Raw genomic sequence first — 27,006 nt, 5'->3', positions numbered from 1 at the left:
CCTTCAATCCTGCCGCCCCCAAACAGGATATTAGACCCTTCCTTGACACATGCGCATGATCCTCAGGAAGGCTTCTGCTCAAAACTGAAGTGAACCTGACACAATGTGAGGGACATCCCACTTGTGGTCTCATTCTTCCTGATAAAGTCACCCATGCAAATATCTCAGAATAGATCTATGTATAGGATACAGACAAATTCAGCAATCACCTGTCAAGCTCAGTGAGCTGATGCGCAGAGATGACCCGACCAAGGAAGCCAAACTCGGCTAAGAGATCCTCTGCTGCAGAGCGGCTCATGACAGGCAGTTCCCCGGCCACAATGCTGCCAAAAGCGGCCATGTTCGCCACGTCTGTCAGCACGTTTTGCATTGCTGCCTTATCCAGTCCAAGTGCCGGCAGCCCCTGCAGATTTGGCACAATGCAACTCTTTCAAGTAGTTCAGATTGAATGAGAGAATCCCTCCAAGCTAAGGTCACGTGAGTAGATCTCCACACGTGTGTTCGCTGGTCAATATACTTGACAAGCAATTTTGATCATGCTATTTCCAATGCATGTACAACATTGTCATTGTCAAGCTTTCAGCGAGTGGAGCTGCACTATTTCTCAATAAGAAGGGGAACCCCTCTTAGTAAAGTCCTCACCTGAAGGGCCCACACGGACAGCCGATCCCCACGGAGGCCGGCCCTGCTCAGGGAGTCAGCGAAGCTGTCCTCGCTGCCCAGAGATGCGCTCACTCTGCGCAGCAGGCATGCTCTGGGCACATGCGCGCCGGCCTCCTTCAGACGCGCAGCTGCCAGCGCATGGGCTTCTGCCGCTGCCACCTCAAACAGCACCGTCCCTCCGGGCCACGGCAGCCTGCTAATTTGCAGCATCTTTAAACCTGGGTACAGTTGCTGGGCACGCAAATTTTGGGTGTTTTTGGCCGCTTAATCTAGAGGAGGACTTGAGGAAATGGGGCCAAAGAGATATGGCCTGGCCTCCAAATCGAGCAAAAACAGGGGCTGGGGAGCTCAAGACAATAGCAAAATCATTGATAGATGAAGATTAGACACCAGGTAATCTTCAAGCAAGTGCCTATGTGCGGACCGCTCTAAGTTTTGCACTATGTTCCATCCTAGGATTCACATAGGCAGGCTGCCAAGGGATTAACAGAGAGAGGGTGTGGGTCACCTGTAGGGCCTTGTGTCAAGGCCACAGCCCACGAGTACCACCTGACGAGTCTCTTGATCCAAATCCATGTTCACCAGATTTATGACTTCTAGCAGCTGGTCATCCAGGAATGCTGTGGCAAGGTTGTCAAATGCCTCATCGGCGAAAATCATCTCCGGCAGGGCATCCACCTGTTAGTAGCGTAGGAGTACTGGCCAAGTACACATGCATGCATGGAGACTAACAAGCATTGAAGATTAGACTAAAGTGAGGCCTGCATATCACGTCTTTTGGCTCTTATTGCTCAAGATATATGTTCTGCATGTTCTGCGGGAGCACCTGATCTGTCAGGGCAGCTGCATATGGATCAAGATATCTTGGGTGAGGACTCCGATGATGCCGTGCTCTGACTTCTGCAAGATGGATTCCAGCACTGACATCATCTGCTCGAAGAGCGTGCAGCCGCGATAGCAAACGCCCCTTTATGTATGCTGGGCTGCTAAGGACCAGAGGTGATCCGAACGCAGGAAGGGACGATAAGACCAATGGAAGCATAGGGAAATCTCTACAGATATTTTTTAGCTACCGTGTTCATACTTATTCGCGTTCTTGCAGCGTGATTCGAGTTGTGATCTGAAAATATGGTACTCAGATCAGGTAGACCAGAAAATATTTCTTCAGCCGACAGTTGTGATTGGAAATGATGTACTACATGTAAGAATGACAATTATATTGAATATTCAAAATGTCCAAAATTCATTCAGCACTGTTGATGATTCTTTCGGCTGGCATTGCGGTCGAGTCCCCCCTCTGACGCCTCTGAAGGCAGCATGCAATAGCAGCGGGGTGGTGGACCCTCGAGTAGTTTTCTGTTGTGCCAGCAAGCCTTCCATGTCTCAAAGCACATGATGGAGATTATGCAATCATATGCATTACTTGCGGACTGTGTCCTTTCACTTCACAGCATGGACACCATGCATGGTGCATCGCACTTGTGCGTACGACTCATTGGATGCGCCACCAGATGTCAGCGCTGCCTTTCATGCATCTAGAGCAGAATAGCTGCCTCATGATGCACTTGTCAATGCTGCGACTGAAAGTCCTGGACTGGATATCTCTCGAACTCCATGTCACTTGTTCCAACGCAAATGCGCATTGTTTGTGAGTGGAAAAGACCGCAGAACAGAAAGAAAATTCATTGAGTGGCTTCAGCTGAAAGACCGAGATTGCTCTCCTATGGTGCGCAAACCATAGGCAAGAGAGGGAGTGTTGCAATCAGTCAAAACCAATGCCACAAACTTTTCTCTCAGAAACATGCATGTCCCAGCATGCTTCAGTGCAGAACTATGAGTGCTGTCGGACGCCTTCTGCAGTTCCCCACACAGCAACCTTCTTTCAGCCGCCCTCGCTAGCACTCAGCCTTGTACAGGTAGGTTCTCATAAAATAATCTTTGGATCACCATCGTGCCCAAAATTGGGCTGCCCGCTGCCATGCAATGTTGGACATGCTGCCACACAATGTCAACAGCATGACCATTCGGGAGTGTACTCCACATTGCTGCCCAGAACAACCTTCTCCCTCTGCAGCTTGTGGTACTCGTCCAGAAGCTGCACAAAATAGCAGTCGCGGCCGCGCGCGCTCAGAAACTTCCGCGCGAATGCAGTCGCGCGCTCTACAATTTTGGCGACCTCTACCGGGTGCGCCTCAGCCCATCCGACGGCCTCCTCCAAATTGCACCAGGTCTCATTGGCGACCATGGGGATGTAGTGCTCCCAGGGCTTCAGCAGGGGGTAGTACCACTCCAGCTCCGGGCTGTCAATCTGCGTGGATGCAAACATACGTCCTGTCCTGTCTATATATACATGCAAGAGTGTCTGCGCATGCATACATTGTGACAAGTACATGTGTGTGGTCCAGATTAGGCCATGCATCAAGCAGGGCACATCTCTGGGACCCACTTCTGAGCACAGCTTTGCTGCAGGCTTGAGGAGAGCTTGCATGTAAACCCCAGAAACACAAGCACAGGAGGTGTTTGCAAGGGGTGCTGCACCTTCAGCACAGCAGCATCAGAGGCCAGCTGCAGTGCCAGCCGCACAGATGCGCAATTGCCAGGCACCCACACCAGGTATTTGTACCTGTCCACCTGGAGACAGAAGCACCTTTTTCAGGATCAATTGACTTTGCTGCGAATAAGAAGACCAAAAAGTGCATGATGCAGAGACATGGTAGAAGTAAGTCAGGTCAGGTTGAGGATAAGAGACCTGATCGCCAAAAGACATCTTTTCCTTGAGGCGGCCCCCGTCGTCCCCATATCTGGCAGGATCCCAATCCAGGACCCCAGAGTCAATGAGATCTGGCCGCTGCAGGCCTAGATTCAACAGCGCAGCGCGCCCCTTGACCAGCCCTCCAAAACCCCCCGTGCTGCCCCTCCACACCGCCTTCGGCAGCCTTGGATCCTTGGGCCCTGCAGACCCCAATAAACCACCCTCAACCCCCTCCCTTCTATATGACTTGATGAGGAGTGACAGAAACCTATCATTTGGAATCCTACAAGCATGGCAGAAGGGCATGCAATTGCTTGAGTATCCTAGAAATCGGCTTCACAAATTCCATTTCACCTCATGTATCAGGCTGCCATTTCTCTCTCATGCTGGCACCAATCATTCCCCTCAGCACATGCACCAGCCCTTGCAGAAATTGATAATCCCTGTTCTGCAAAATAGCGTGTTTTGACACAGCAATATTGGCACAGCACAAGCCAGCGCGGGACATCGGGCGGAACGCACCAAACAGGTGCGCATCCCTGAGCACATGCACCAGCCATTGCAGCAACAGACGAGGTCCCCTAGAGATCAACCAAGAAGAGGGAACGCGCCTGCGCGGGACTTGGGGCGGAAGGCGCGCTTGTCGGGGGCGCGCAGGAACACGTCGCCCTCGATCGTGTTGGGCAGCATGATGTCGCTGAAGTTGGACAGCTTGCAGAAGCTGAAAATGGGCGTTGGCGGATCCATTTCCTTCCCCAGCGGCGCCAGCGGCTCATCCCCTGTTGCACATGCACAACACCGCTTCAAATGGAGGGAAGTTGTGATGAAGATGGCGTTCGGGGCCTTTCCACAGAGCTTGGGTGGTATGCAGAGAGCAGTGACACGGTAGATTCGTTGAGATCCATATAGAGAAGGAGGAATGGAGAGAGTCATCCTGTTGTAATGCAGCTGCCTAGGCATGTGCATGGTATCAAAGAGTGTAGGCAACTTGTATTCTCGATGCACTCCTGTTTTCACAGCGGTACAGCCCTCGCTCCCTGTTTTGGCGCTCGCACTGCCTTTCATGTAATTACCCTCCTTCTTTCAACAGGACTGCTCCTAGCACATAATTGCCTAAGCTCAGGCATGCACGGGGGTATGAGGTGGCCCTACACTTGAGCTGGAGCATAATTAAGAAGGAATTAACCTGCCACAGTGTGTAGGTTCAAGAGGTGATGCCGAAAAATGCGGTGAAGTAGACAAAAAGTTGAGGATGGCGTAATGAGGCAACAGAGAGTTAGTGAGTTGTGCACCTGGGTTCAGCGGGATGACCATGTCCGGCAACTTCACTCGCAGCCTGACGCGCTGTATGAGGGAGTGGTATGTGGGTACCAGCCGCGCCCGCTCCGATCCATGGCTCAGATACACCTTGCCCTGGTACAGAATCACCTGGACAGACCAGCGCGAACGTCTGTTTACTCTCTGATATTCACATGTGGTCCTACCATGCCAACACTCCATATGGCATCATTATGTGTAATCATTGGAGGCCCAGGAAAGCTCTATCGAGACACCATTGGTCACTTTGACCGCAAGATCACACGTAGGGCCTGCACACCTTGGCATCAGTTGAGCGGTCAAGCAGGTCTTTTGTGATGCCCTTCTCCTGCCACCAGTGCAGCTCATCCCTTATCAGCGGTACGTACGTTTGCACCAGGTCCCCGCACTGCACAGCAACAATTCACTCGCTTTACATTCCCCAACATCTGCAGCACATGTGCAAAAACTTCCAGATGACGTGACAGGCGCTCAATTTTCACAAAGCATTGCAGCACAAGTGACCAAAAACTTCCAGATGACATGACAGGCGCTCGTATTCACAAAGCAACAACACATCACAACTCCATCACAAAAAGTGATTGCTCCTCAAGGATGTGAGCACCCAAGAATGGGGTGGACATTATCAGATCGTGTGCAGAGCACTGGCTCACCTCAGTCTTTAGGAACTTCTTCACGGTCTTGCGGCCAAAGAGCACGGTCCGCCACCGCCGGCCTGTGATGCCGGTCTTCTCCTTAAGCCATGGCATCCAGCCTCCCGCCTCCCTACATCCACCAAACTCAAAGTCTGACCAATTGCTCATACAAGGGCCTTTCTCCAGTGCGCCCATTCTGGGGAGGTGCTTGCCGATGTCAGGACGGCAGGATATGGCCTGCCCAAATTGACATTGAGAGATGGGAATCGAGGCTGGGGAGCTCGCAAACACTATAAACATTCACAAATTGGTGAGTGGAAGAGGCTCAGACATGTGGTTAGAGCTGATACAAGATCCAGGTGCAGGCCATCGCTAGTTCTCATGAAGACATCCCGGCAGCTAGAATGACAATTCAGGACAATAAGGGGTTTAACATTCAGATAGACAGCTGGAGACGTGCCTGCTGACATATGCATCTTCCCAGGCCTCCCAGTAGGCAGTCTCCCGCGGCTCTGATGCCATGATGACCATGCGAGGGACCAGGTCAATGAAAACAATGGCGCCAAGAAGAATGACAACGAGTACACACAGCCTTGGCAGGCTGGCTCGCCTGGCGCATCTCAGGCTGCCCAACCTTGGGATCGGCATGGCCCTCCGCCAATCCCGAACTGGTTTGCTTGTAGTAGTTGCCGTGGCAGAATAAATAAGCTATTATACCAGTCACAGTGTCGGATCCTGTCGCTGAAATGCCTGACACTTCTCCGATGATGTGACCCTCACTGTTGCGATGTGGGCCACAAACGTTGGCTGCAGACTGCTGATGTCAACAGTCCGCTCTTCAAGTACGCCACTCGAGCAGTACTTATCTCATCTGTACAGAGCCTCATGGCAATTCGCCGACCAGATCGCTTGAAACAGATGCCTCGAGATCATGTACCAAGTCTTGAAGGGGCTTTCCTCACGAATGCTGACAGGCCAGGCAAGTCCTGGAGCTAAGACGCTTTCCTACAGAAACGTAGCGGAATCAATCTGCCCACCAACTTGCTCCTTGCCACAGCTAGCAGAGATCAACGGCCTGTAGAGGATTGAACTGTATGTCGACAGATGATTGGTGGTCTTCGCAATTTGAGCAAGAAACCGCTCGCGATTAGTCTCCCATATTTTATTTTTGTCAGGCGTGTCTTCTACTGTATTGAGCCGGCAAAATTGGCCAGGGATCTCTTGATGGATCCTTTTCTGCGATGCCACTCAAGCAAAATGAAGAGAGCCAAATCTCCAATGGAGAATAGGTTTCAAGACGTTCCAAAGATGCATGAAGCTCTTGCAAATGGGGAGCATGAGCCTTCTTCTCTAGCCCGGCAGAATTTGAGCGACTGAGTCATGTCCACGTGGCAAAGGTGAAGAGCCATGCAGCACGGGGACTCATTCCCAGCCCAAGCTACACGTCCTCATTGCTTTGCTTTGCCACAAAGTAGCAGTAGATTGTGCAGAGTATACTAAAGTAGTACCAGCAGGTTCACTCGCCATGTTGCACGTCAGTCACACATGTGCAAAAACAAGTGCGGCACTCCAACTTGAAGTACTTGTGCCACTCCGATCGGTGCACCACGCCTGAGGCGCCACGCCATGCGGCGTGAGACATTGCAGGCTGCAGGAGACAAGGTTTCAATAGGGGGAAGCAGGTCATAGCAATTATAGAAACCAAATAAACCAAATTACATTACATTGATGATCACTATTTTCAACAGCTTCAAGTTGTCGCAGTACAGATCTGAGTTCTCAGGTGGAATACCTTACAAAAGTGCACTGCTGTGCCTGCAGTGCTGCCGGTTTGATCATACAACCCTTCAGTTGGTTCCCAAAAAGACTTTCCGGGATGACAATTATTTCAGCACCCAACACTTTGTCAGCATTTTGGTGCTTCAGCCTGAGCTGGAGCCTTCAGCTGCACAGTTGTGTGACATTCTTGCTCACAATGCAACAGCTATTTTGGTGTGGACTCTGCCCGTGCCAGCAGAGATCTTCCCATAGGCTCAACAAGAACAACAACAGATGAAGAATGAAGTGCTGTCTCATGAGTCCTCCCATGTCCTTCCGCCAATCTTTAGACGTCTCCACTTTCTGTGCTTTCTTCTGTAGAAACACCGCTAACTTCTCACTTTGGCGCTCCAGCTGAGGCTGTGGCTGCTGCTGCACCTGCAGCTGCCGATTTCTTTGGGTTGTGCTTCAGCAAGTATTGGCCCAGGAATTCCAGAGGGTCATCAGGCCGTTGCCGGACCACCTCCTGCACCGCCCATAACATATCCTTCAGTCCCAGCGACTCGGATTATGCACCGTTACAATGGACACTGGAGAGCAAGCACAGTGCAGCATATCCATAAATAGTGTGCATGATCATCATTCTCAAACTTATGGAACGGAAGAATCAGAATGGTGTCTGACCTGCATGCCCTTCATCAGCACTTGGACGACTGTTGCCTCCAGATATTGTCGCACATTCAGCGACTTGAGATCCGTTGGCTTTGCTGCCTTGTCTGCCGGCTTCTGCGTTGGCATTGAAGGTATATTACTATATTACTACCAGGCGTACCAGTGGATGATGAGCAGTTTGGCTTGAAGCAGCATACAGAGATGGTTACCCAACCAGCAAGGGCAGCACGGTACCTTGGGTGCCTGTGCTGATGCTGCAGGTGGTGCATTCGATGCAGCAGCTGCGTTTGAGGCAGGCTCGTTCTTCGCAGATCCCGACTGCGGCTCACTTGGAGCTCCTGATGGTGCAGGCTCGTCTCCCATGATGTACTGGTGAGGATTTCGGGATGCCTTCAATTCGTCAGCCTGAACATCCAAAATGCTACTTAGTGGGATGCATAAATACTTGGCAACCAGTCTTATCACGCTAAATGCAAAGAACAGATGAAACTCTGTTCGACAACTGTGGTACAAGTAAGCTGATACTTCTGCCAGACAGAACAAGCAGGCTATGCACTTTCAAAATAATGATGCTGTCATATGAAAGAGTTGTTCTAATTTGCCAGCACCTACTTCTCGCTAAGGATGTGGTGTTTTCAAACCGATGACATGATCACTGCTTGAAAGATTTGTGAGATACACTGCTACAAGTCCTCCCCACAAAAAGGGTTGTGCAACATTACCAGATATCACTTAAGATGTACAGATGCACATTTAAAGGAATTTGATGACCAACACCTTGGGACCGAACAGGGATGGGCTCGCACAGAAATAAGCTTTCGAAATGGTTTTGGATGATGGTGGAGTTCGCTGACAGACTCACTGTCGCCAATATGCAGAAATCGTGTGCAGTCTGTATCTGTTCGTGCAGTGAAGAAATTTGGATTAAATCAAAGAGGAAGGGTTGGGGCAGAACATAATAAATGCCTCAGCCATGGGGCCTACTTTTTGCTGCTCATGCAGGTCCCACTGATCATTCCATTTACACTAATAGGCAATATATCTTTGCAGACTTACTCGCAGCGTTTGACGCTGCGCTTCTCTGTAGTTTGGACTGAAACTGATCTGTACATTCTTCATTGAGCTGTGGCTGCCCTTCAGCATGTTAGCAAGGTAAGTCTATTGTTAAGCTATTGTGAAGTTCTTGTAAAGATCGGGATTGTTTTGAGCACTTGAGTGCAAACGGTGTTGGCAAAGTTGACACACTGCAATAATGCTGCCTCTCCAGATATGCTTGTCTTGCTTAAATGCCTTGGAGGTGTAATCGATGGGTTACTGATGTCACTCGAATTACTCTATGATGCACAGGAGTTCCAGGGCTGGCGGAAGAAACCTGCTACAGGTACTGAAAGACAGCTGCGTAAGCCAGGAATGCAGCATGCAGAGTCGAGTGATTTCGGGCGCCCTACACACAGGCAGGGCTCCTGCAGGAAGCACAGACGGTGCAGATCTGGTGACGGCTGCTGGCAGCGCAGACGGCTCACTCGGGACACTTCTGAGCTCTGGAGCTGCTAGGCTTACTGCAGGCAGTAGAGCCCATGTTATATGTGCACCAGGCAGGCCATACAGCACCACTGATGGCCCTCAGATCCGAGAAGCCCAGGCAGGAGCAGCAATGCCGGGAGGCAGCCTTTCACAGCAGCAGCCACCCCAGGCACCTGGCCCTTCTAGCAGTGAAGCACCACAAGAGCAGCGGGTCCCTTTCTCCGCCAGGCTAGGCAGCTACAGGGCAGGGCAGCGGCCGCCGCCGCCTCCCAGGAGAGACTTCGGCGGCCCTGACATGCCTCCCGCACAAGAATTTGGCTTCCAGGGCAGATCGCGGCAGCTGGTGAACCTGAAGCAGCGGCAGGTAGGACTCCACCTTCAGACAAAAAAGAGAAATGGAACCTCGTAGGCAAGCCAGCACCAAAAATGAAGGGAAATTTCCTCTACTGACTGGGTTAAGCAATACCTTGGAAAGTGCATCTCTCCGCATGTCTGCACTGTGTTTGGAAGCAGCATTGCTGCAGGTGAGGGTTACAAAATTCCTGTGCCGGGAGGTGTCTGCATTGCTGATACACCCTGTGACACCTGCGAGGCAGCCCTTCCTCCCTTCCCCGGCGCTCGCTCTGCCTTGATTTTTGCATTTTCTCTTGGCTTAAAATCGAGTTTGTGCCATTGCAGGTTGGGGTGATGACTGTGCTGAGCACCAACAATAACACAATCATCACTCTGTCAGACTTGGAGGGCCGTGTTCAGGCGTGGGCCTCGGGGGGCACCCTGGGTTTCACCAACGCTCGCAAGTCCACAACCCACGCCGCTGAAGCCGTGGCCGCCCACATGGGCGAGAAGGTGACCATCACGCTGTCTGCAACATTCCTATTCTTGTCCCAAGCGCACTGATTAGCCTGATACATCACATTGTGATCACCGTGGACTTGAAACATAATTTCTTTTAGAAGATTGCCGCTGCTTGCATGGAGAATCAGGTGCCACCGACACAGGGGTGCTGTTGGATGGCATCATACAGTCGGCGTGCCTTTCTTGTGACAAGGAATTTTTGTTCGGGAGAAGAGGGATACAGACGTCAGAGAAAAAGGGAGACAGACATTGGGCAAAGCTCAAGAGAGATTTAGTCGTTTGCAGAAGGCGATTTCTATTCAAACAGCTGAGCGCTGACTCCGCGTGTGTCATGCTGGCGCAGGCGCGCAACTTGGGATTCACGACGGTGACGGTGCGGGTGAAGGGGATGGGGTACGGCAAGCAGAAGGCGGTGCGCGTTCTGCACTCGTCCGGCCTGCGCGTGACCAGCATCGAGGAGCGCACCCCCGTGCCCCACAACGGCTGCCGCCTGCCGCGAAAACGCCGCACCTGAGTGTTGCTGCACTGGGTTGGCAAGGCCATGGCTGGGCTTGCATTGTTAGACGATTTGCGGTCTTGCAGTGAGGCAACTAGCCCAGGCAACTTTCCGCAGGACAAGGCCTTCTCGGCAGCGCCAGCATAAACACCAGTGGGCTGACGACCAGCTTGAAGTCTGTCCACCTTCGCACGCTGCCACTAGGTTTCAGAAAGACAACTTCCCAATAAAAAGTATCATTTGGTGTTGCTGTGCGATTGACTTGTCAAGCATAACAGTCATCAGCTCTTGAACTGCCCACTTAGTGAACTGAAGGATTTTGTAATGATGAAAAGGCTGGAGTTTGTGGCCGTTGTTGAGGATGCTGGAACGGTTGTTTCTAGTAGAGTTTGTGTCTGCAGGATTCCTGCTGTCCGCAGTAGAACAACTACTGCAACATTACATGTGTAAAACTGCATTGAAGTGCGGGTTTGACTTCCCTTCAACTGAGGGATTATTATCGCATGTTCTCGACAGTCACACTTTAAGGCATTTTTGTGAAATGCTGGCCTAACTTGTCAAAACAGTGCTACTTGTCACGGCGGAAAACAGTCAGTGCGTTCAAATAATATATAGCGCAAGCGCAGAATCATATCATTTGGCAGAGCAGCTGACACACTGCCTTAGACATTGGCTCTTCTGCGCCAAGCATCAACGCCAAAAACTTGGCAAACTTTTACTGCAGGCCCTTGCCAGCACCCCATTGGGCAGCTATAAGGTCCTATGTCTTGCTTCTCTTTGCATGCTTCGTGCGTGAGCTCACCGCCACTTGATTCCTTGACATCAAGTTGATACCTCGAGTGGGACATTAAGGCTGTCTTAAATCACCTCAGAAATGTTGTGATGTATGTCAGTGCTGCCAGTCACAGGTCTCAGGGCAGTGACCTTGGCTCACAACCGCTCGTGCACGGTGCGTGCCACCTCGAAGAAGTGTGCGACGGAGTCTTCAGGCGTTCCCACAAGGACACCGTGGCCCAGGTTCATGACGTGGCGGGTGCCCTGCGCGGCGCGCACGGTGTCCAGTATCCGCTGCTCAATCACATCCCTGGAGCCGAACAGCACGCCGGGGTCCATGTTGCCCTGCGCAACATCACAAAACAGTTGTCACACACTTGATCATCACAATCATCTTCTATTGCACAGCACTGTGCTCGGGGCGGCGTGGTATTACGTCTGTTTAGTCTGGTTGAAGTAGTAAGCTTGGGTGAGATCAAAGGGATCTAGGTTCATGATGCCTGCTTCAATCCTTTGCATACAGTACTTGCCTATTTGAGCAAAGATTTGCTGAGAGAGCATGCTTTGCAGCTCTAATGCAGCCATCGCAGTCAGTTCGACCCAATCTTCCTTCGATCCTTGTCAATGCATCACTCTGGGCAGGGAGAGCGGGCGCAAGCGGTGACCCCGAGTGATGTCACACACCTCGCTTATCTCTCATCTCAATTATCTCTCATCTGCACACACTCTGTGTCGGCGATATGGTAGTAAGCAGTGAGTAAGCGCTGACCTGGACGGCGAAGTCTGGGCCGATGCGCGCGATGGCATCGCGGAGGTCGACGTGCTGATCGATGGACATGATGTCCGGCTGGCAGGCAGCCATGCGCTCCAGCAGGCCCCCGCTGCCGCTGATGTACAGGATCAGCTTCAGCTGCGGGTGCGTCTGCACAGCCGCCACACCACAGCCCCGTCAGCAAAAAGACGCAAGACGATTGAATGCGGAAACAAATGCATAACCTTCCCAGATTTGCTCCTGGCGTCAGCAACACCAAATGCACACGCGTTGAAGCACACGTGATGCAATCCACGTGGCGTGTGGCGCTTGCACGCACCATGCATGCATGAGCGCACAGCTGCATGGCCTTTTCTCCTGGCCTCAACAAGCAGGATGAATCCGGAGCATGTTGTAGTGCAAAGTTGTATGTGCTCTGCAGAGAGATACCTGGGGAACATACAGGGGAGTAAACTGGAGACAGGAGAAGAATGACTGGGGCCAAAAGCTATGCATGTGTGCTGAGTGATCTTGTATGGAGTCATTGGCACAAGCTGTTCACCTTGCGCACGTCGGCGATGATCTGCTTGATGTAGGGAGCGGAGAAGACCTCAAAGTCCTGAGGCGAAAGCTGCGAAGCCCACGAGTCAAAGATCTGCACCACCTGTGCCCCTGCATCCGCCTGCAGCAGCAACCACCCAACCCACACTCAGCACACTGCACCATGCCTCTTATTCATCACTGACACAGGCCCTTGCCGTGTCCCTTCAAATTTGGTACTGGTCACATATCCACAGCAAATCAAGTGAAGAGAGAAATGCAAGACATGGAGGAAATGCGAGCGCCAAAGGAAGCCTCATTATTCTGACAGAAGCATCCAATGGTACAGACATCTTGCAAGTCATAAGCTCATCTGAATGTCTTTGCAAGTATTCTTCAGTGATTTGCAAGGTCCAGCACCATACACACTTTGCATATAGGCATCTTCGAAAACAACCTAAGAGCCCCTCAAATCTCTGCGCACTCAAATCTCTGCAGTCTCTGCGCACCTGGTAGCGGATGTAGTCGGCCACGTTGTCGGCCAGCTTGCTGAGCAGCGCATGCAGCACGGCCGGCTGCGTGAATGCCAGGCGCTTGATGTGGGTGTAGTTCTTGCTGGAGCCTCCCTCCACTATGTACGACGCCAGCGTGAACGGCGCGCCCACAAACCTGTGCATGCATGCCACACAGAGGCTCAGTAAAATGTCTGTTTCTGGTATGAGCCCACTTCCCTGCGGAAGAGCTGCCACCTATCTTGTAGCCCCTCCTAGAGGTTAGCTGCTGAGAAAAGGCCAGGCAATAGATTTTGTAATCACTCCCTGCCCAGATTGTCCAGCTTGTATGGTTCAGCATATGATTCTGAACGTTAGGCCATGCCTTGTCATATGCAGACCACGCAGAGGAAGGTCACATCAGATCACAGGGGTGAGTGCATGCCGGCAGGAGGATACGAGATACAACAGTATGGGATCCCTCTGATGCCGGCAGGTGAGGGTGAATGTGTTAAGCAGCTGAAGGCGCACCCGAGCACTGCAGCCTCGTTGCCGACCTCGGCCCGTAGCGCCCGCAGCGCCTCCCCGACGTAGGGCGTTGCCTCCTCGGCCTCTAACCTCGTCACCTGGTTCACTTGCTGCAAACACGAACAAAGTCCTTTCAGACTTTTGCCCACATCGGCGGCATGGCCTGGTCTCACCTCTTCTGGATGCCTTAAGAGCCACAGAGAAGTCAACCCCACAAAGTGTCCTTCCTCACGACGGACATTTGCGCATGCATTAGCTAGAACCCAATGTTCTTACTGATGACCCAGGCCAGCGTTTGTCACCTCCATGGTGCGGATGGGGTCGTGGATGATGGGTCCCCTGCCAGTGTCGATGTCAAAGGGGATGTTCATGCCCGTGAGGGGGGTCAGGATGTCCGAGAACAGGATGACTCCGTCCGGCTTGAAGGCCCTCCAAGGCTGCAGGGACACCTCCACCTGCGCGCAGCTTCCTGCTTAGTCATCGCATTGTCACCCCACAGCTGCCCTTAAGCGTCCCTGCTCTGCATGTCTTGTAACAGATTGCCCCCTTAGAGGTCATCTGCAGCCTTACGGCCCACATTAAAACAGTGCCTGTGCCTTTACATGCGCAATCATGGCTGCAAGAGCAGCACAACCTGCTTCAATCCTGAGGGGTCCCATCAGTGACAAAAAGGGCTCCTGAGAAGCTACTGATATGTGCAGAGATGCCGCAGAGCTCTCACCGCAAGGTCTGTGTTCTCTGATCGTTCCCTGAAGGTGGGGTGCTTCTTGCACAGGTCCTGGTACACCTGCAAGGAAATAAATTCAAGTGGATGTTAGCCATATTGGGGGGTCTCCCTTAAGCGCGATTTTGAGCCTAGCGGGAGCCTGTAAACATTTCCTTGCTGGGTATCAGATGCAATCTGCTCAAGGGCAGCCGGATAGGTTGGAGCAATATGTCACGCCGAGAGACAGACAGCTCAAAAGGCCCTGAACGCCCACCTTCATGTAGCGGCCTGCCTGGCGCATCATCCACACAGGCGGCCTGTGCACTGGTACTCCATTCAAGGCTTGCAGCAGCAGGGGCTCCTGTGTGCCGCTTTGGGCCTGCGCACAGGGCAATCACACATCACTTCAATTGCAAAACATGCGGAGAGGTGAAATTCTACTTGTTGACATTGTCCAGTGCTCAGATGTGTGGCCGAGTTGGTCTGCAGGTGCAAAGTCTGACATGCACCTGACCAACAGGGGCTGCGGTTGGCGCTTCCACGGTCGCTGCAGCAACAGCGATCCTCGGCGAGCATCTGAGCGGTGCCCTGTGGGGCACTGTAGTGCCCTTGGCCTGCACACCAACAGGATTTCTCAAAACGAAAGGAAAATATTTTGTCCAGATGGATCAAATTCGGTTTCTCTGGCTTGTCCTCAAAAGGTGAAACTTCAGATTGGCCATCAAATCAGAAAGTAGAGACAACAATTTAGTACCAGCAGTCTTGAACTATTGCAGATGTGCATTCTGGAGTCGAGGCTCCTCACGGCAATCGTGGAATGCTCTACCAGCGACATCGTCGCCATATTAATGTTTAGATCTAGACACTATTGCTATTTTGCGAAGATTTCTATTTCGCTTCCAGCAGGACGAGATTGGATAGGATCAAAGATTGGGTGACGTCAGTCCTTCTAAGCTTGCCAGCTCACCTTCCAAGAATCTTGGCCATCCATGTGGGTGCGATCGCAAGCTCCAGCTCTTGCCTCCTGTAGATGTTTGGGGTGCTGTGAATGGCTAGGATGGAGGGCGCAAAGTTGAGTTGTGCAGGTCTGAGCAGTCCTATTGGTTCCAGGCTCCTGTGCAGACGCTTGATATTTTCTCGTCAACGTTTCGGCAGCAGCAGGCAAGCAGTGTTGCCTTTCTAAGGATGTCATCGAAGGAATGTTGCATTCTTTGCTTCGAATATTGTGATCAAGTGCACTCCTTCTGATCTTGTGCAAGGCTCTCTTATGAAACATCTTTGCCTCTGAGCAGGTCACGAGGGACAAATCGAACACAGGCGTTGTTCGGCTGGTGAGTTACAGAATGAGTTACAGAAAGATAGACCTGATGCACACTCTGACTCTGATTCATCGAGCATGCCAAGAGCCATTGCTCACAACGTATCCTGGGGAGTATCCGGGTTGGTGATTCTTGGTGATTCTTATATGTGGCAGGGGAGGCGACAAAGAGGAGCAGGAGTGGAAGCGCCAGGAGAAAGAGGATGCTTATCGAGCTCAGCAGGATGTCCTCAGAAGGAGGCGAGAAGGGAGCTGGCAGAAGGTGAAATGTACAACAACGCCATCTCCTTGTGCAGGCGATCAGCAATGTTACGTCCGAATTCCATTTGCTCACGAGGATTTCGGTTGGAAGCATGGCAGACCTGGGGTCTTGTAGAGTGTCAACATCTGTATGGTGGGCCAGGATGTGAACGCTCGGAGGGCCAAGGTGAAGAAGTACAACACCGACCCAGAATACAAGAAGAAGATCGATGAGGACAAGCGCGCCAGGGCCCTTGCAGAGCGACCCCCTGACCCGATCGTCAACGCTTTTAACATTATCATTCCCCTGGCACCCTTCGGCATCCCAGGTGGGTGCAGTGACGCTCTTGCTGTACCGAATAGGCCCGGCTGTTGGCTTCCTGTGACCCTATAGTGGGGAAATCTCTACAAGTAGTTGCAATGCAAGAGCGTTGCTTGGAGCACTGAAAGGCATCTTATGGGGCGGTAATGCAAGGTACTTGAAGCCGTGAAGTTCGTTATTATTGGCCTGTAAAGCCAAGTAATTGGAGCATTGAAGCGGCCGTTGCTAGCCTGGGAAGCAAGGTAGTACGGGCACTGAAGAGTCCTTTTGCGGGGGCAGAGTATGACCAAGGAGAGCGGTTTGACCTGAAGGCAAAGTACTGCGACAATGGCTGGGTGGATGAGGAGGCCGAGTTTGGAAAGCAGGTCAAGCGCTTCTTTGGCATGGGCAAGAAGAAATCTGACGATGAAAGCGAGGAAGGCCCTACAGACAAGCGCGGAAAGAAGCGCTGATTGAGTCTCGAGGGGTATCTGATGCTTCAGCTACCCGAGCATTCGGTGCATTTTCTGTAGTTTGTGAAGAATTTGAGATTGGAGTGAGAGCGTGGTGAACAGAGAGCGGAGAAGTGCAGTACAGACTAAAGGTTCAAATATTGGGTTGGCCGGACAGCGTTATGCTGAATGCTTGCCAGAAAGGGGCCTATTGATCATCAATCATGCAACTTGCCTTGCACACTGCAAGGCGCTGCATGCCTCAAAGGCTGCCAGAAACAGGTTGGAGAGGTGCTAAATGTGGAGTGAACTTCTCAAATGTGGAGGAACGTTCCAGAGCAGTTACATTTGTTATTGTTGATTGGCGGATTGGCTGTGCAACACATTGTGAGATCTTGAGTGTTCTCTTTGACAGCAGCCCTTGAGGAGATCAGATGAACAATAGTAGTGTGGTAGTTTGTTCTGTTCAAAGCTGGTGTAAAACATAAATTCCGGGAGATAATTTACAGAGGGCCCATGCACTCGGCATGTGGAACCTTGTGGATCTGACATGGAAACAAAACACATCCAGGGTGTCCAAATGAGTTTGAATACCTCACAAAGAAGACTGCTGTCAATGTGGTGCATCTCACAAAATAACAAGTAATCACTGCGGTACAGGGCGATATATGTCTCACCGCAGGGACATCATGTTTAATGCTCTAGACACCTGAACCACGTGGTCCTAACAGCATCACTGCATTGGGTGCAGTAAGCGGGCAGGGCATGTCTTCATTGAGCTCCTGCAAGTATACACACCCACACCCAGTAGCCCACTGGGCCTGAATGTCAGGAAGAATGGGACTGTCACCTTCCCAGGAAGATGGCAGTGGACGCAAGCACTCTCTCAGAACAGATGCTGTCTCTCAATCAATGTCACAGCCCAGTGCAACTAAATAACTGACCTACTGCGCACGTATGCACAAAAAAGACGCTAGAATGACCTAGTCCTAAGGAAACAAGAGGTGCCAAAAGCTGCAGAGGGACTGCTTGTCTTGGGGGAGATCACAAAAGAAGCCTTCTCTTGTCCTCCTGGAAGTTCAGTCTGCTGCTGGGAAACCAAGGTACAGCCCAGATTGCAGCGAGAGTACTTGGCCAAGTACTTTCATGGCTACAGTTCTCGGGACGGATAGCTCTGAGGGCATTCATGCCACAAGTACCTTGGCAGACTCCCTGTTCCAAACCTCTTCCAGAGCCCATCCAGCAGCGCTGCAGCGCCAGCAATGAACAATGGCGGACACAGACTGACCGCTTGCCCCCTTGAGGCTGATTCGAGACGCAAGCCTTGAGGTGCATAGCAACGGTTTCTCAACCGTGTAGGGGAACCATTGCGATCTTGTCCTCGACGAAAAATCCAGCATCCGTTCAGCCACTGCTGCTGCTTCAGAACTCCAAAACCGCCATGAATACTGCAGAGCTGCAAGGTCCTGCACCTTCACCTGCTTTTCAAAATCTCCTGGCTGGCCGCCTCTGCCCTGATGTCCTTCACTCCATTCTCCTTGGAGCTCTTTTCCTGCAGCTCGCCCCTCACATTGCGCCTGTCTGTACACCGGTTCACAGCCGGCACCTGCGCTGTGCTGACCTGCTTCTTGCTCCTCTTCACCAGCCGCCTCCTGATGCTCAACCAGAACATGCCTGCGCGCATGCAATACATCCTTTTCAATACGATACAATAGGGAAGGCTGGTCACCAGATTGCATCAGATGGGCTTGCCGAGACGCGCTACACAGCCTCCTTGTGTGCCACAAAACAGTGTGGACAAGTCATCTTGCCCACATGCAGCCTCACAAATGCAAGCCCTGCTGAACAGCTTGCCGAGGTACATAGAGTACCCACACAGAGCATCGTTAGGGGGTGAGGAGTCGCACCGTAGTTGAAACAGCAGAGCAGGAATTGGCACAGCACCACCGGCAGGCGCTCATACAAGGGGAACTCGTCCAGAACCACCCAGAACCTCACAAGCATGTATGGGTACAGTATGAGCCGCATCGGTATGAATGATATCCAGTAGGCACTGCACAGCACACAGGCGAGGCATGTTGGTATAGAGTTTTGCAGCACACAAAATGTTATATGCATTGTTTAACCAATACAGGTATCAGCTAAGAGTTGCTCCTGTACTCTTAAGACTAAGCATCATTTGACCTAAGGGGAACACTTTGCTAGGGTGCATGCGACACATTGCTGACAGCTACAGGGGAAGGGGCTTACTAGTGCAAGGGCTTGTACAGAGCTGGGAATTGTCGCCGTGCTATCAAGAAGAAGGTGTTGATCTCAGTGATGCCGTCCCAGCAGGTGAAGCGAGCAAAGGCCGGATATCTGTATGGGAAGAGAAGAAGCAGGAGCGTGACAACATGATGCCCCAGGATGACTTGATGTAGCGATGGCAAAGTCTCTGGCTGGAAATAGATCCACAAGAAGTCTGCAATGATGTACAAGAGGAAGACATTGGTGACCTGCAACCAGACAGGGACTTCCATCAATTGGCAGGCTCACATGCACAGCACTGGCACTGCATAACCGTGGCCAGATCCTTAAGGACTACACTTTCTGTACTCCAAGATTACCCCCTTCACGTTGTGGGGATTTGCAACAGTGCAACCCGACAGAGGTGATCAGGCTGTTGGATCTACTCTGTTAAAAGCTTGCAAGAATTGCGTAACTCGTCAATGACAGCATAGTGATGTGTATTAAAGTAATATTGCGAGTAAGGGCATTCTGGACGCCTACTAATGGGCAGCTGAACTTCTTTGGGGCAGCAAGCACTGCTGTCATGCACCAGACACCACAATTACCTTCTTGCTGGCAGGACAGGACATATATTTTCAAGCAAGATCATAGTTGATGGTGCATAGAATTCATGTACCTTGGCTCCTTCATAGTACCCCAGAAGTGACAATGCACACAGCCCCCCCAGAACTGGAAGAGCAGCTATGTTGACTTTGTCGTGCAATTCCAGGGCCCATGGCTGCTTCCGCTCGCCGTTCATACCGTTGTATGGTTTGGCGTCTTGCGCCAGCACGCTAACCATGAGCGTTCTCCTGTCACAGAAAATGAGATTCCTGGCATCAAACGCCTAAACTAAACTGTGCACAGGCGTTCCCTGATAGTGTGCACGTGCCCAGAAGCTCTATCTTTCGGTGGATTACGACAGCGGTGCTGTGTTGATGGGGCCCAACAGGGTGTTTAAGAATGCCACTTACCTTTGATTCAAAGGCAATTTGCAAATCAGGAGGTGCTGCGCTGATTATTCTGAATTTATATGATCTCGCACGGGATCCGGTGCGTGAATCGATTCTAGTCCAGCACGGAATCAATAAATTGGATAGTTGATCCTTCTATCGGCAATTTAGCTGGAATTCTTTGGTTTGGATCAATTTTGGAAGGAAATGGGCTGCCAGTTTCGTGACGGAATTTACCACGAGGTGATCCAGCACATGTAATGACACGCTCCACTTGAAATTGAGTTGGGGCCCCATACGCAATGGTGCAGAAGGGAAAGCACATGCATTCAGTGAACCAATGCCTCAAGCTACATTCTGTATGTGATGCAATCCTGCGCAGGCTTGAAGTGCACTCTTGACATATCCCATGTAGAGGCATTGGTGCTTCTATCATGGTCAGCCAGACTCGGAGCCTGATCGGATCAGCCCAGAGTTCCTGACCCCTGGAGGGCCCAAGGCTAGGACATCATGCGTGAGGCCATTTCATCCTTAACAGATATGAGAGCCTGAGGTCTCTGAGCCCTGTCAGTGGTGTGCTACATGTCTTACACTTACCCAGCACCGCCATTAAGCAATTACGCTTCAGACGCACCCAACAAGTGCTCCGCCAGGGAGTTCAGACACCCTTTCAACTGTGTCAAAGTGATGCTTACGACAACTGAAAGCCCCTGAAGACTTCCTTTGCATTGATGACCACAATGGCAATCAGTCATCCCCACAAGTCGCATACTTCAATCGCTCCAGCAGTTCCTCCACCTTGCCTTCCTTCTCAGCATCGGCCAGCATCTCCCGTTTTATGAGCAGCGAGTCTGCTCCTGCTGCATGCGCCTTCACTGCCTCTTCTATGCTGGTCACACCAACCAAAGAGGAAGCTCCCTGCATGCAGATAAATGCAGGTTTCTGATTGAACAGCCACAGAGCTCAGGCATACTGTAATCGAGCGCTGCAGAGCTGCGCGCATGGAGCATGCAGATGTTTGCTGCGACGACGGCAGATAAGTCCCACAACCTTCACCAAAATATGACCTGGCGATGATGGCGTCATCAACACCTTGCAGCTTCAGATACTGAACCAAAGCTCAAATTATCTGCGAAATATTTGAAAAAGCCTCACCTGTGGAAGGGCACCAAGAAGGCCTTTGGTGATGTCGCTCTTGAAGCCTGGAAGCGCAAGGGAGAGCCCCACGGCTAAGTTGATGCCAAAGAATGGCACCCCCACGCTCGCCATAGCTTCCACTTCCATCTTATTGACAACCTGCTCCACGCAGAATGGCAGTCTGAGCTTCTTTCACAACTAGAAAGCCTCTGATCATACCAATCATTTCAGACCTAACAAAGGGGGAGAACCTTACACTAAATCGAATGCATGGGGCCCCCTGATAAGTCAATATAAATACCCCAGGGCACTATTACCAGTCCTCCAGCAGTGTTTGTGAAGCAGCTGGCAGGGTGCTACCTCCACTGGAGCATCAAGTCCCACGGCTGCAGCAAAGGACGACAGCACCGGTGTCGCTCGCACGCTCACGCTAGCAATTGTGCCCAGCACGCCACCTGCTCCAGCCTCCTTTGCATCCACTATCTGCCAGCACAGCAGTAAAGAACTGCAGTTGAGAGAAAAGTTTCCTGGTGCCATGTCATTGGGACCCTTGCAGTCGTAGCGGCATGTGTTCCGACACAGTCCAGGCAATACTGTCCAGCAGATAAACTTCATGAAATCAACTTAGATGTGGGGATTGCCTCCCTGATCCTAACAAGACCGGGGGTTCAATGCATGTCTCTGAATGGGAAACAAATATTGTTCTGCTGGATTGACCTGCAGGGGGTGCAAAACCCAGTCGCGCTGCAACACAGGCACTTTCGCAGCTCTGCAGGCTGCCACAAGGTCTGCATAGCCGCTGGACGTTGCCTCCAAGTCTGTCAGGACTGCTAGTGCGTCTGCGCCCCAGCCTGCATACTGCACACCCCTTGTTGAAGCCATGCCGTTGCCTTGCAGCTGCGCACCCACACCGCATGCATGACAGAACCACATGGAGATGCGTCAGATGGCATTTGGTGTACAGAGGCGGAACATGTGCTACATGCTGGTGACTAAAGTTGCATGGGAGCAGGGTTGCATACTTGCTTAGCCAGGCGGCCGACATCCTCCGGGGTGGAAGAGGGGGAGGGCTGCGCTATCTCCACTACAAGCACTGGTCTCCCCTTCTGCAGCCGGATCTCCTGTTGGGGGCAGCATGGTCAGCCAAGATCTCTCTATTGAACTCCTTGGAAGTGTGAGAGTGATGCCTTTTCAGCTTAGTGCCAGAATTTGCCGGAGTCACAGAGGAAGTGCTAGGCGAGCACCTGTATGAGACTTGACAGTGGGTACGGAGGCCGGGCTGGCACTTGGGCGGCGCTTTCAAGCCTGTCTTGAAGCGCTTCCATCCCGAGCTCATGGATCTGCGCCTCTATCTGGGCTTTCTTCCGCCTGGCCTGGCCAGGACAGACATGGTGTGACAAGCGCCATGCAACATTGCCAAACCATTCATTGAGGGCCACAGAGAAGTCCTTATTGGGAGAAGATCACACCGTATTGTTGCACTAAGCTGATTATCCCTGGCAGACTTTGGAGCAGACCCATCGTCTTCGCCTCCTTGGCTGCAATACACTCTGGATGCAGGCGGCTTCAACCGCCGTTGACTCGTTCCATTGGATGTGCAGATGAAAGGTGTTCTGACAAAATCATTCAGGATGTGTTTCATGACTGTTAGAAGAATCAATGAAGCACATGAGGAGGATCGGATGTCTGGCGTTCACACACCGCCATTACAGAGCAGCGTGCAATGCAGTGTTCTGTAGATGGTCGATGACGATTTACTCTCAGCATAACCAGCAATTGGTGTCCCTGCGCATTTGCAAGTCTCGCCAGGTGGACTTCTGCACGTCAGCCTTTATTGGCATTCTAACCGATCCTTTGATCTTGGTGCAGAATTTGTGCTGACTCTGCCCCCCTCAATTCAGTCTCGGATTGCATATTTTCAGTAACACAGCATAGGTGATTCATTCAAAATTCTGGGATAGATAGATTTATGTTAACAAGCTGAGAACGGTGCCCGGCATGAAGCGCGTTTGCGGGCAGACTCAAGCACTCAGCGTGCCATTTTCGAGCCATAAATGCACCCTGAGGCCACCTCGTAGGGCATACAAAAAAATTAACAATGCGCCAAGGGCCGCACAACAATCTTCGGGGGTACGTTCTCCTGTGTCGCCGACCTGATCCGCACTTGCATCTGCACCCTTACTCTGTCCAGACGTTATGATTGCATGCACATAAACTCGGGATGGTAAGTTAGTGTAATGACCATCTTTTCGATGGTACACAAGGTTTGCTATTGCGCGAGCTTCATCCAGTTGTACCAGCTGCTAGGGATGCTAGTCCAGTGTCATCGTCACCCTGGAAGCACTGAGATGCAGTGTTCTGAGAATCATTTTGTGATTTCAGGCTGATGATCTGATTAGGGAAGCGGATAACCTGCTGGCACAGATGGCCAAGGGCCAGGTGAAGAAGAAGGCACAGAGTATTGAAGAGTCCACCTTGGACAACGGGGAACGACCTGGCTTCCAGCTGCAGTGCGACGTGAATGGATGCACCATCGTCCCAGTCTCACAACTGGATGCTGCCAGAAGTCCTGCAGGTGCTGCTTTGCGGACCCTGACATTTTCATTTGGGGTGTCTTGAGAGTAGAGATTCTGAAGTGCTTAGCTTTGTGATCGCTTATCTGCAGGTAGCTTTGTGGGCACCAGTGGCAGCATGGCATCTGGGTCCGAGCCCAGTGACTTTGTGCTGGCAGAGGGCCGTGGGTGGAAATTGGGCTATGACAGAAGCCCATCAGATCCCAAGGGCTACACCGCCATAATTGCCTCTGACACTTGGTCCATGGCAGTCACCAAGTCAGAGTATGATGACTTCGTCAAGGTGTGCAGACAATCTTATGATTTTGATCTACACCCGGATGTAATACTGATTGACTGATAAAGAAGGGGAGTGAAGGATTCTGGATAGCTCAACATTATAATGGCATGGAAGACTGTAAAGTCCAGTGCGCTGCATCTGAAGAGACAGCTGCCACAGGCTCTGATGCTGGCAATGAGCTTGCAGACATTTGTCATGCCAAGCGTCCAGTCATCCTTGTGCTTACAAATTCATTTGGTTGCGCAGCTGTTGAAGAATCTTCGGCGGAGCGTTGCAACGCTGCAGATCTGCGGGGAATGGCGATCAGAAAACGACGAGGATGCGATGTTGGAGATGTCCACTCAGCGTGTGTGGATGCAGGGCCGCGCACCGCAGAAGCGGCTCACTGCTCTGCAGGTGAGCTCTCCAGTCTGACCCATAAGTCTCACAACATGCCGAAGGCATTTGTCTTCACTGAGTGCTCTGAGGACAACAGGACTTCTTCCCTCCAGCCAGGGGACAATATGTGTTGGGTTGCTTTTTTGCCTTCTGCAATCCCTAACATTGCATATGCGCGTGTTGTGAGTTGCTGGCAAAAGGGCTTAAGCATGGCTTTGCTCGTATTGTGCAGGAGATCTGGAACCGTGGCAGAGGCAATCATGAGCAGGAAGCCTTCTCACTGCGTTTCATCATAATGGCCCCTGATCGCAGAGAGGTGATTGGCCTGTTGAATTGATCGGTACCCCATTGAGATATGCTTGCTACGCTGAAACAAAGTCACATGCCACTCAGCAATTTGCATGAGAGGCATTTTCTTTTGAAGGGGTTCAGGAACTACTTTTGGAAAGTTAAGTGTCATGTTGAGGCGTCAAGTTGCGATGACATTTCTGCCAAACGGGTAGCAAGTGTAACTTTGGGTGTTTCGTGTTAAGGTGGAGGGAAACTGGAGCGCTGAGGTGGTTATGCAAGTGCTGCGCCACTTGGATGGTGAGCTGGACTCTGCAGACCAGTCAGCTCCGGCCAATCAGACTGTCAACGAGGCAGTCCCCGCATAGTGCTCTGTGCGTGTCAGGTGTGAGAGATTTTGGTACTGCGGAGAAGATGCAAGACTGTGAGTCTGTCATCATCTAACTAGGAGAAGATGCAAGGCTGTGAGTCTCTGGTGCAAGGTTCATGATTTATTCCTGACACTTCTGGACACAGCAACTTAAAGCAGCAGGGTGCTCCTCTGAGGCAGAGTTGCAATGGACGTCTGATCCAATGTCAGAGAGTAGAGATCCACACAGCAAGATTTAAGTGGACCTTGTCAGAGTTGGAGATTTTTGTGGTATCCATGAGGTCCACCAGGTACCCTTTGGGTACAGAGCTAAGTGGATGAAGATGCATCAATGGTGGGATGAGAGGAGCCGCCTCTGTTGCTGATCAGTCAAGGGCTCACATTGACAGTCCGAGAAGAAAATTTGAGGTGTGTTGAGTGGCAGCTGAAACTTATTTGAAGCAAGGCAATGAAACGGGAGAGGAAGTCAAATTGTATTATCACATTAATAGAGGTCCCTCAACCTCAACCTTAGGCTAAGCCAGTTGGGTTTGAGGGACGCATTGATCGACAAGACGCTGTCAAGCGCCTAATTTATATCAATATTCCTACTGTCTCGGTTGACCATGGCTGTTCTGACGCTTGAGTGGCAGGCTGTACCGCAGTTGCTGTTTGTCTCATGATGAAGATTTGAGATGCCAAGTGCCAGCTAGAGCCAGCAGGTAATCGGAGAGACAATCGTGTGACTCCATAACATCTGTATATCCCAAGAGGTGTCAAATTGCAATGAGCATGCTATTGCGCCCATGCATGCAAGACCGTGGGTAACACTGTTCACATGGAGGTTTCGTGATCATGTGCATCAATGATGCAGCTGCAGAGACAGCTTGTATGCATATTCGGCTTGCCTTCCATATCATCATCATCATGCATGCTTGCAGTGTCGCTGCATCCTGCTTGCCCCCAGTATGTGGGTTTGCTAAGGACACATTAGGCTACTATGCCGTGACTATGCCGTGACTTGGCAAAGTTGGCATTGCCAACAGGCTCTACCTTGCATGCATCTTGCCTGCATCGGTGATCATTGCTAGTCCTAGGACTAAGTCGCCTCTGCAAATAGAGATATCGCAGCTGCTAGTGTCGATCTGCCTCCAGATATAGGTGTATTCAGCCTGAGCAGGTTATAATGGGCAGACAAAGATCCATCAGATCTGGAAAATCATGGGTAGGAAACACTTCGCAGCGACATAAGATCGGAAATTATCTACAATCTCCAAGATTTTGTTAATTTCACTTGACGTGATCTTAGACAATATCCAATTTTTCAATCTCTGAGCTTCTATGCAGAAGGGGCTTGCGCGGGGTGTCGAATTGAGTCTTCCAGAGGACGTATGGAGGAATGTGGCGTCCCATATGACATTGAGGGAGTGGGCGAGGGTGTCCGGGCTGTGCAAATCCACTTGGAAGCTTGACCTGCATTCCATCTTGGTGCCAGAGCAAGGCAGCCTGGGTGTGCAAGGTTAGGCAGCTCCCACCTGTTACATTGATGATTGTTCCAGGATAATCTGTCATTGCCACTTGCCAAGACTATAATCCACGTGCTATGCACACCTGTCCCACAGGGACCACAACAAGCAATGACTTCTCCAATCCACCTGTGCTTTGAGATTGCATTTTTAATGAGAAAGCCTCTGCATCTCATCCACTGAGGACTACATTCATGTTGGACAGGCGCAAGGTGGATGGCCGCAAGGTGGCGCAAAGCTCGACATCTTTCCCTTTGCCTTTGGGGTGAAGGGAAAGTGGAGGACGCGTATGCCATGATGGCCGCACAGCCTTGTGCCAAGGAGGTGACGCAGCTGCAGCTGGAGTGGATCACCGACCGGATGGACAGCATGATGGACACCACTGGCCTTGCCCTTTTGACCTGGCTGATCGCATGCTGCACATTTGCGCTCACTCCGCCTCAGATTTGAGCGCCTTCCCACAATGCCATCGCTGCCGCAC

General features: G+C 51.4%; 7 protein-coding genes across 7 annotated transcripts; 4 read left to right on the top strand and 3 right to left on the bottom strand.

Moving 5' to 3' along the window:
* Positions 1–7,066: 7,066 nt before the first annotated feature.
* Positions 7,067–8,700, bottom strand: COCSUDRAFT_53618 (Dpy-30-domain-containing protein). The gene is made up of 4 exons (XM_005647145.1): positions 8,575–8,700; positions 8,032–8,202; positions 7,810–7,911; positions 7,067–7,651 (listed from the first exon to the last, which is right to left on the bottom strand). The coding sequence occupies exons 2-4, from the start codon at positions 8,158–8,160 to the stop codon at positions 7,523–7,525; spliced, it is 360 nt and encodes a 119-aa protein (XP_005647202.1). The 5' UTR covers positions 8,161–8,202; positions 8,575–8,700; the 3' UTR covers positions 7,067–7,522.
* A 1,308-nt stretch (positions 8,701–10,008) lies between these two features.
* On the top strand, positions 10,009–10,690 carry COCSUDRAFT_16152 (ribosomal protein S11; the record flags this gene model as incomplete). Its single annotated transcript, XM_005647144.1, has 2 exons — positions 10,009–10,167; positions 10,520–10,690. The coding sequence occupies 2 exons, from the start codon at positions 10,009–10,011 to the stop codon at positions 10,688–10,690; spliced, it is 330 nt and encodes a 109-aa protein (XP_005647201.1).
* Positions 10,691–11,602: 912 nt separating this feature from the next.
* COCSUDRAFT_36798 (uroporphyrinogen-iii decarboxylase) lies at positions 11,603–15,306 on the bottom strand (the record flags this gene model as incomplete). The annotated part of the gene is made up of 9 exons (XM_005647143.1): positions 11,603–11,791; positions 12,216–12,368; positions 12,760–12,879; positions 13,247–13,406; positions 13,760–13,866; positions 14,059–14,211; positions 14,478–14,543; positions 14,737–14,841; positions 15,268–15,306. 9 exons carry the CDS (start codon positions 15,304–15,306, stop codon positions 11,603–11,605), a joined length of 1,092 nt encoding a protein of 363 aa, XP_005647200.1.
* A 213-nt stretch (positions 15,307–15,519) lies between these two features.
* COCSUDRAFT_63797 (hypothetical protein) lies at positions 15,520–16,794 on the top strand (the record flags this gene model as incomplete). The annotated part of the gene is made up of 4 exons (XM_005647142.1): positions 15,520–15,533; positions 15,937–16,042; positions 16,184–16,349; positions 16,622–16,794. 4 exons carry the CDS (start codon positions 15,520–15,522, stop codon positions 16,792–16,794), a joined length of 459 nt encoding a protein of 152 aa, XP_005647199.1.
* A 1,334-nt stretch (positions 16,795–18,128) lies between these two features.
* Positions 18,129–22,456, bottom strand: COCSUDRAFT_47639 (hypothetical protein; the record flags this gene model as incomplete). Its single annotated transcript, XM_005647141.1, has 10 exons — positions 18,129–18,447; positions 18,681–18,826; positions 19,024–19,268; positions 19,679–19,853; positions 20,767–20,912; positions 21,150–21,290; positions 21,492–21,614; positions 21,849–22,028; positions 22,154–22,252; positions 22,376–22,456. The coding sequence occupies 10 exons, from the start codon at positions 22,454–22,456 to the stop codon at positions 18,248–18,250; spliced, it is 1,536 nt and encodes a 511-aa protein (XP_005647198.1). The 3' UTR covers positions 18,129–18,247.
* Positions 22,457–23,027: 571 nt separating this feature from the next.
* Positions 23,028–25,018, top strand: COCSUDRAFT_66327 (hypothetical protein; the record flags this gene model as incomplete). The annotated part of the gene is made up of 6 exons (XM_005647140.1): positions 23,028–23,261; positions 23,514–23,706; positions 23,797–23,987; positions 24,231–24,380; positions 24,595–24,678; positions 24,896–25,018. Exons 1-6 carry the CDS (start codon positions 23,130–23,132, stop codon positions 25,016–25,018), a joined length of 873 nt encoding a protein of 290 aa, XP_005647197.1. The 5' UTR covers positions 23,028–23,129.
* A 1,322-nt stretch (positions 25,019–26,340) lies between these two features.
* COCSUDRAFT_63794 (hypothetical protein) lies at positions 26,341–26,975 on the top strand (the record flags this gene model as incomplete). The annotated part of the gene is made up of 2 exons (XM_005647139.1): positions 26,341–26,509; positions 26,797–26,975. 2 exons carry the CDS (start codon positions 26,341–26,343, stop codon positions 26,973–26,975), a joined length of 348 nt encoding a protein of 115 aa, XP_005647196.1.
* Positions 26,976–27,006: the final 31 nt, after the last annotated feature.

The sequence above is a fragment of the Coccomyxa subellipsoidea genome (genome assembly GCF_000258705.1).
Source record: "Coccomyxa subellipsoidea C-169, whole genome shotgun sequence".
Classification (NCBI taxonomy): domain Eukaryota; kingdom Viridiplantae; phylum Chlorophyta; class Trebouxiophyceae; family Coccomyxaceae; genus Coccomyxa; species Coccomyxa subellipsoidea.
This window is presented reverse-complemented; position numbering and strand designations above follow the sequence as displayed.

Bases quoted from the DNA above. Each gene is read 5' to 3' on its own strand.
- COCSUDRAFT_53618 (XM_005647145.1), bottom strand. From the start codon at position 8,160: ATGGGAGACGAGCCTGCACCATCAGGAGCTCCAAGTGAGCCGCAGTCG. The intron at 7,912-8,031 runs GTACCGTGCTGC...ATGCCAACGCAG, and splicing joins CATCAGCACAGGCACCCAAG to AAGCCGGCAGACAAGGCAGC. The intron at 7,652-7,809 runs GTCAGACACCAT...TGGGCGGTGCAG, and splicing joins TGCTGATGAAGGGCATGCAG to GAGGTGGTCCGGCAACGGCC.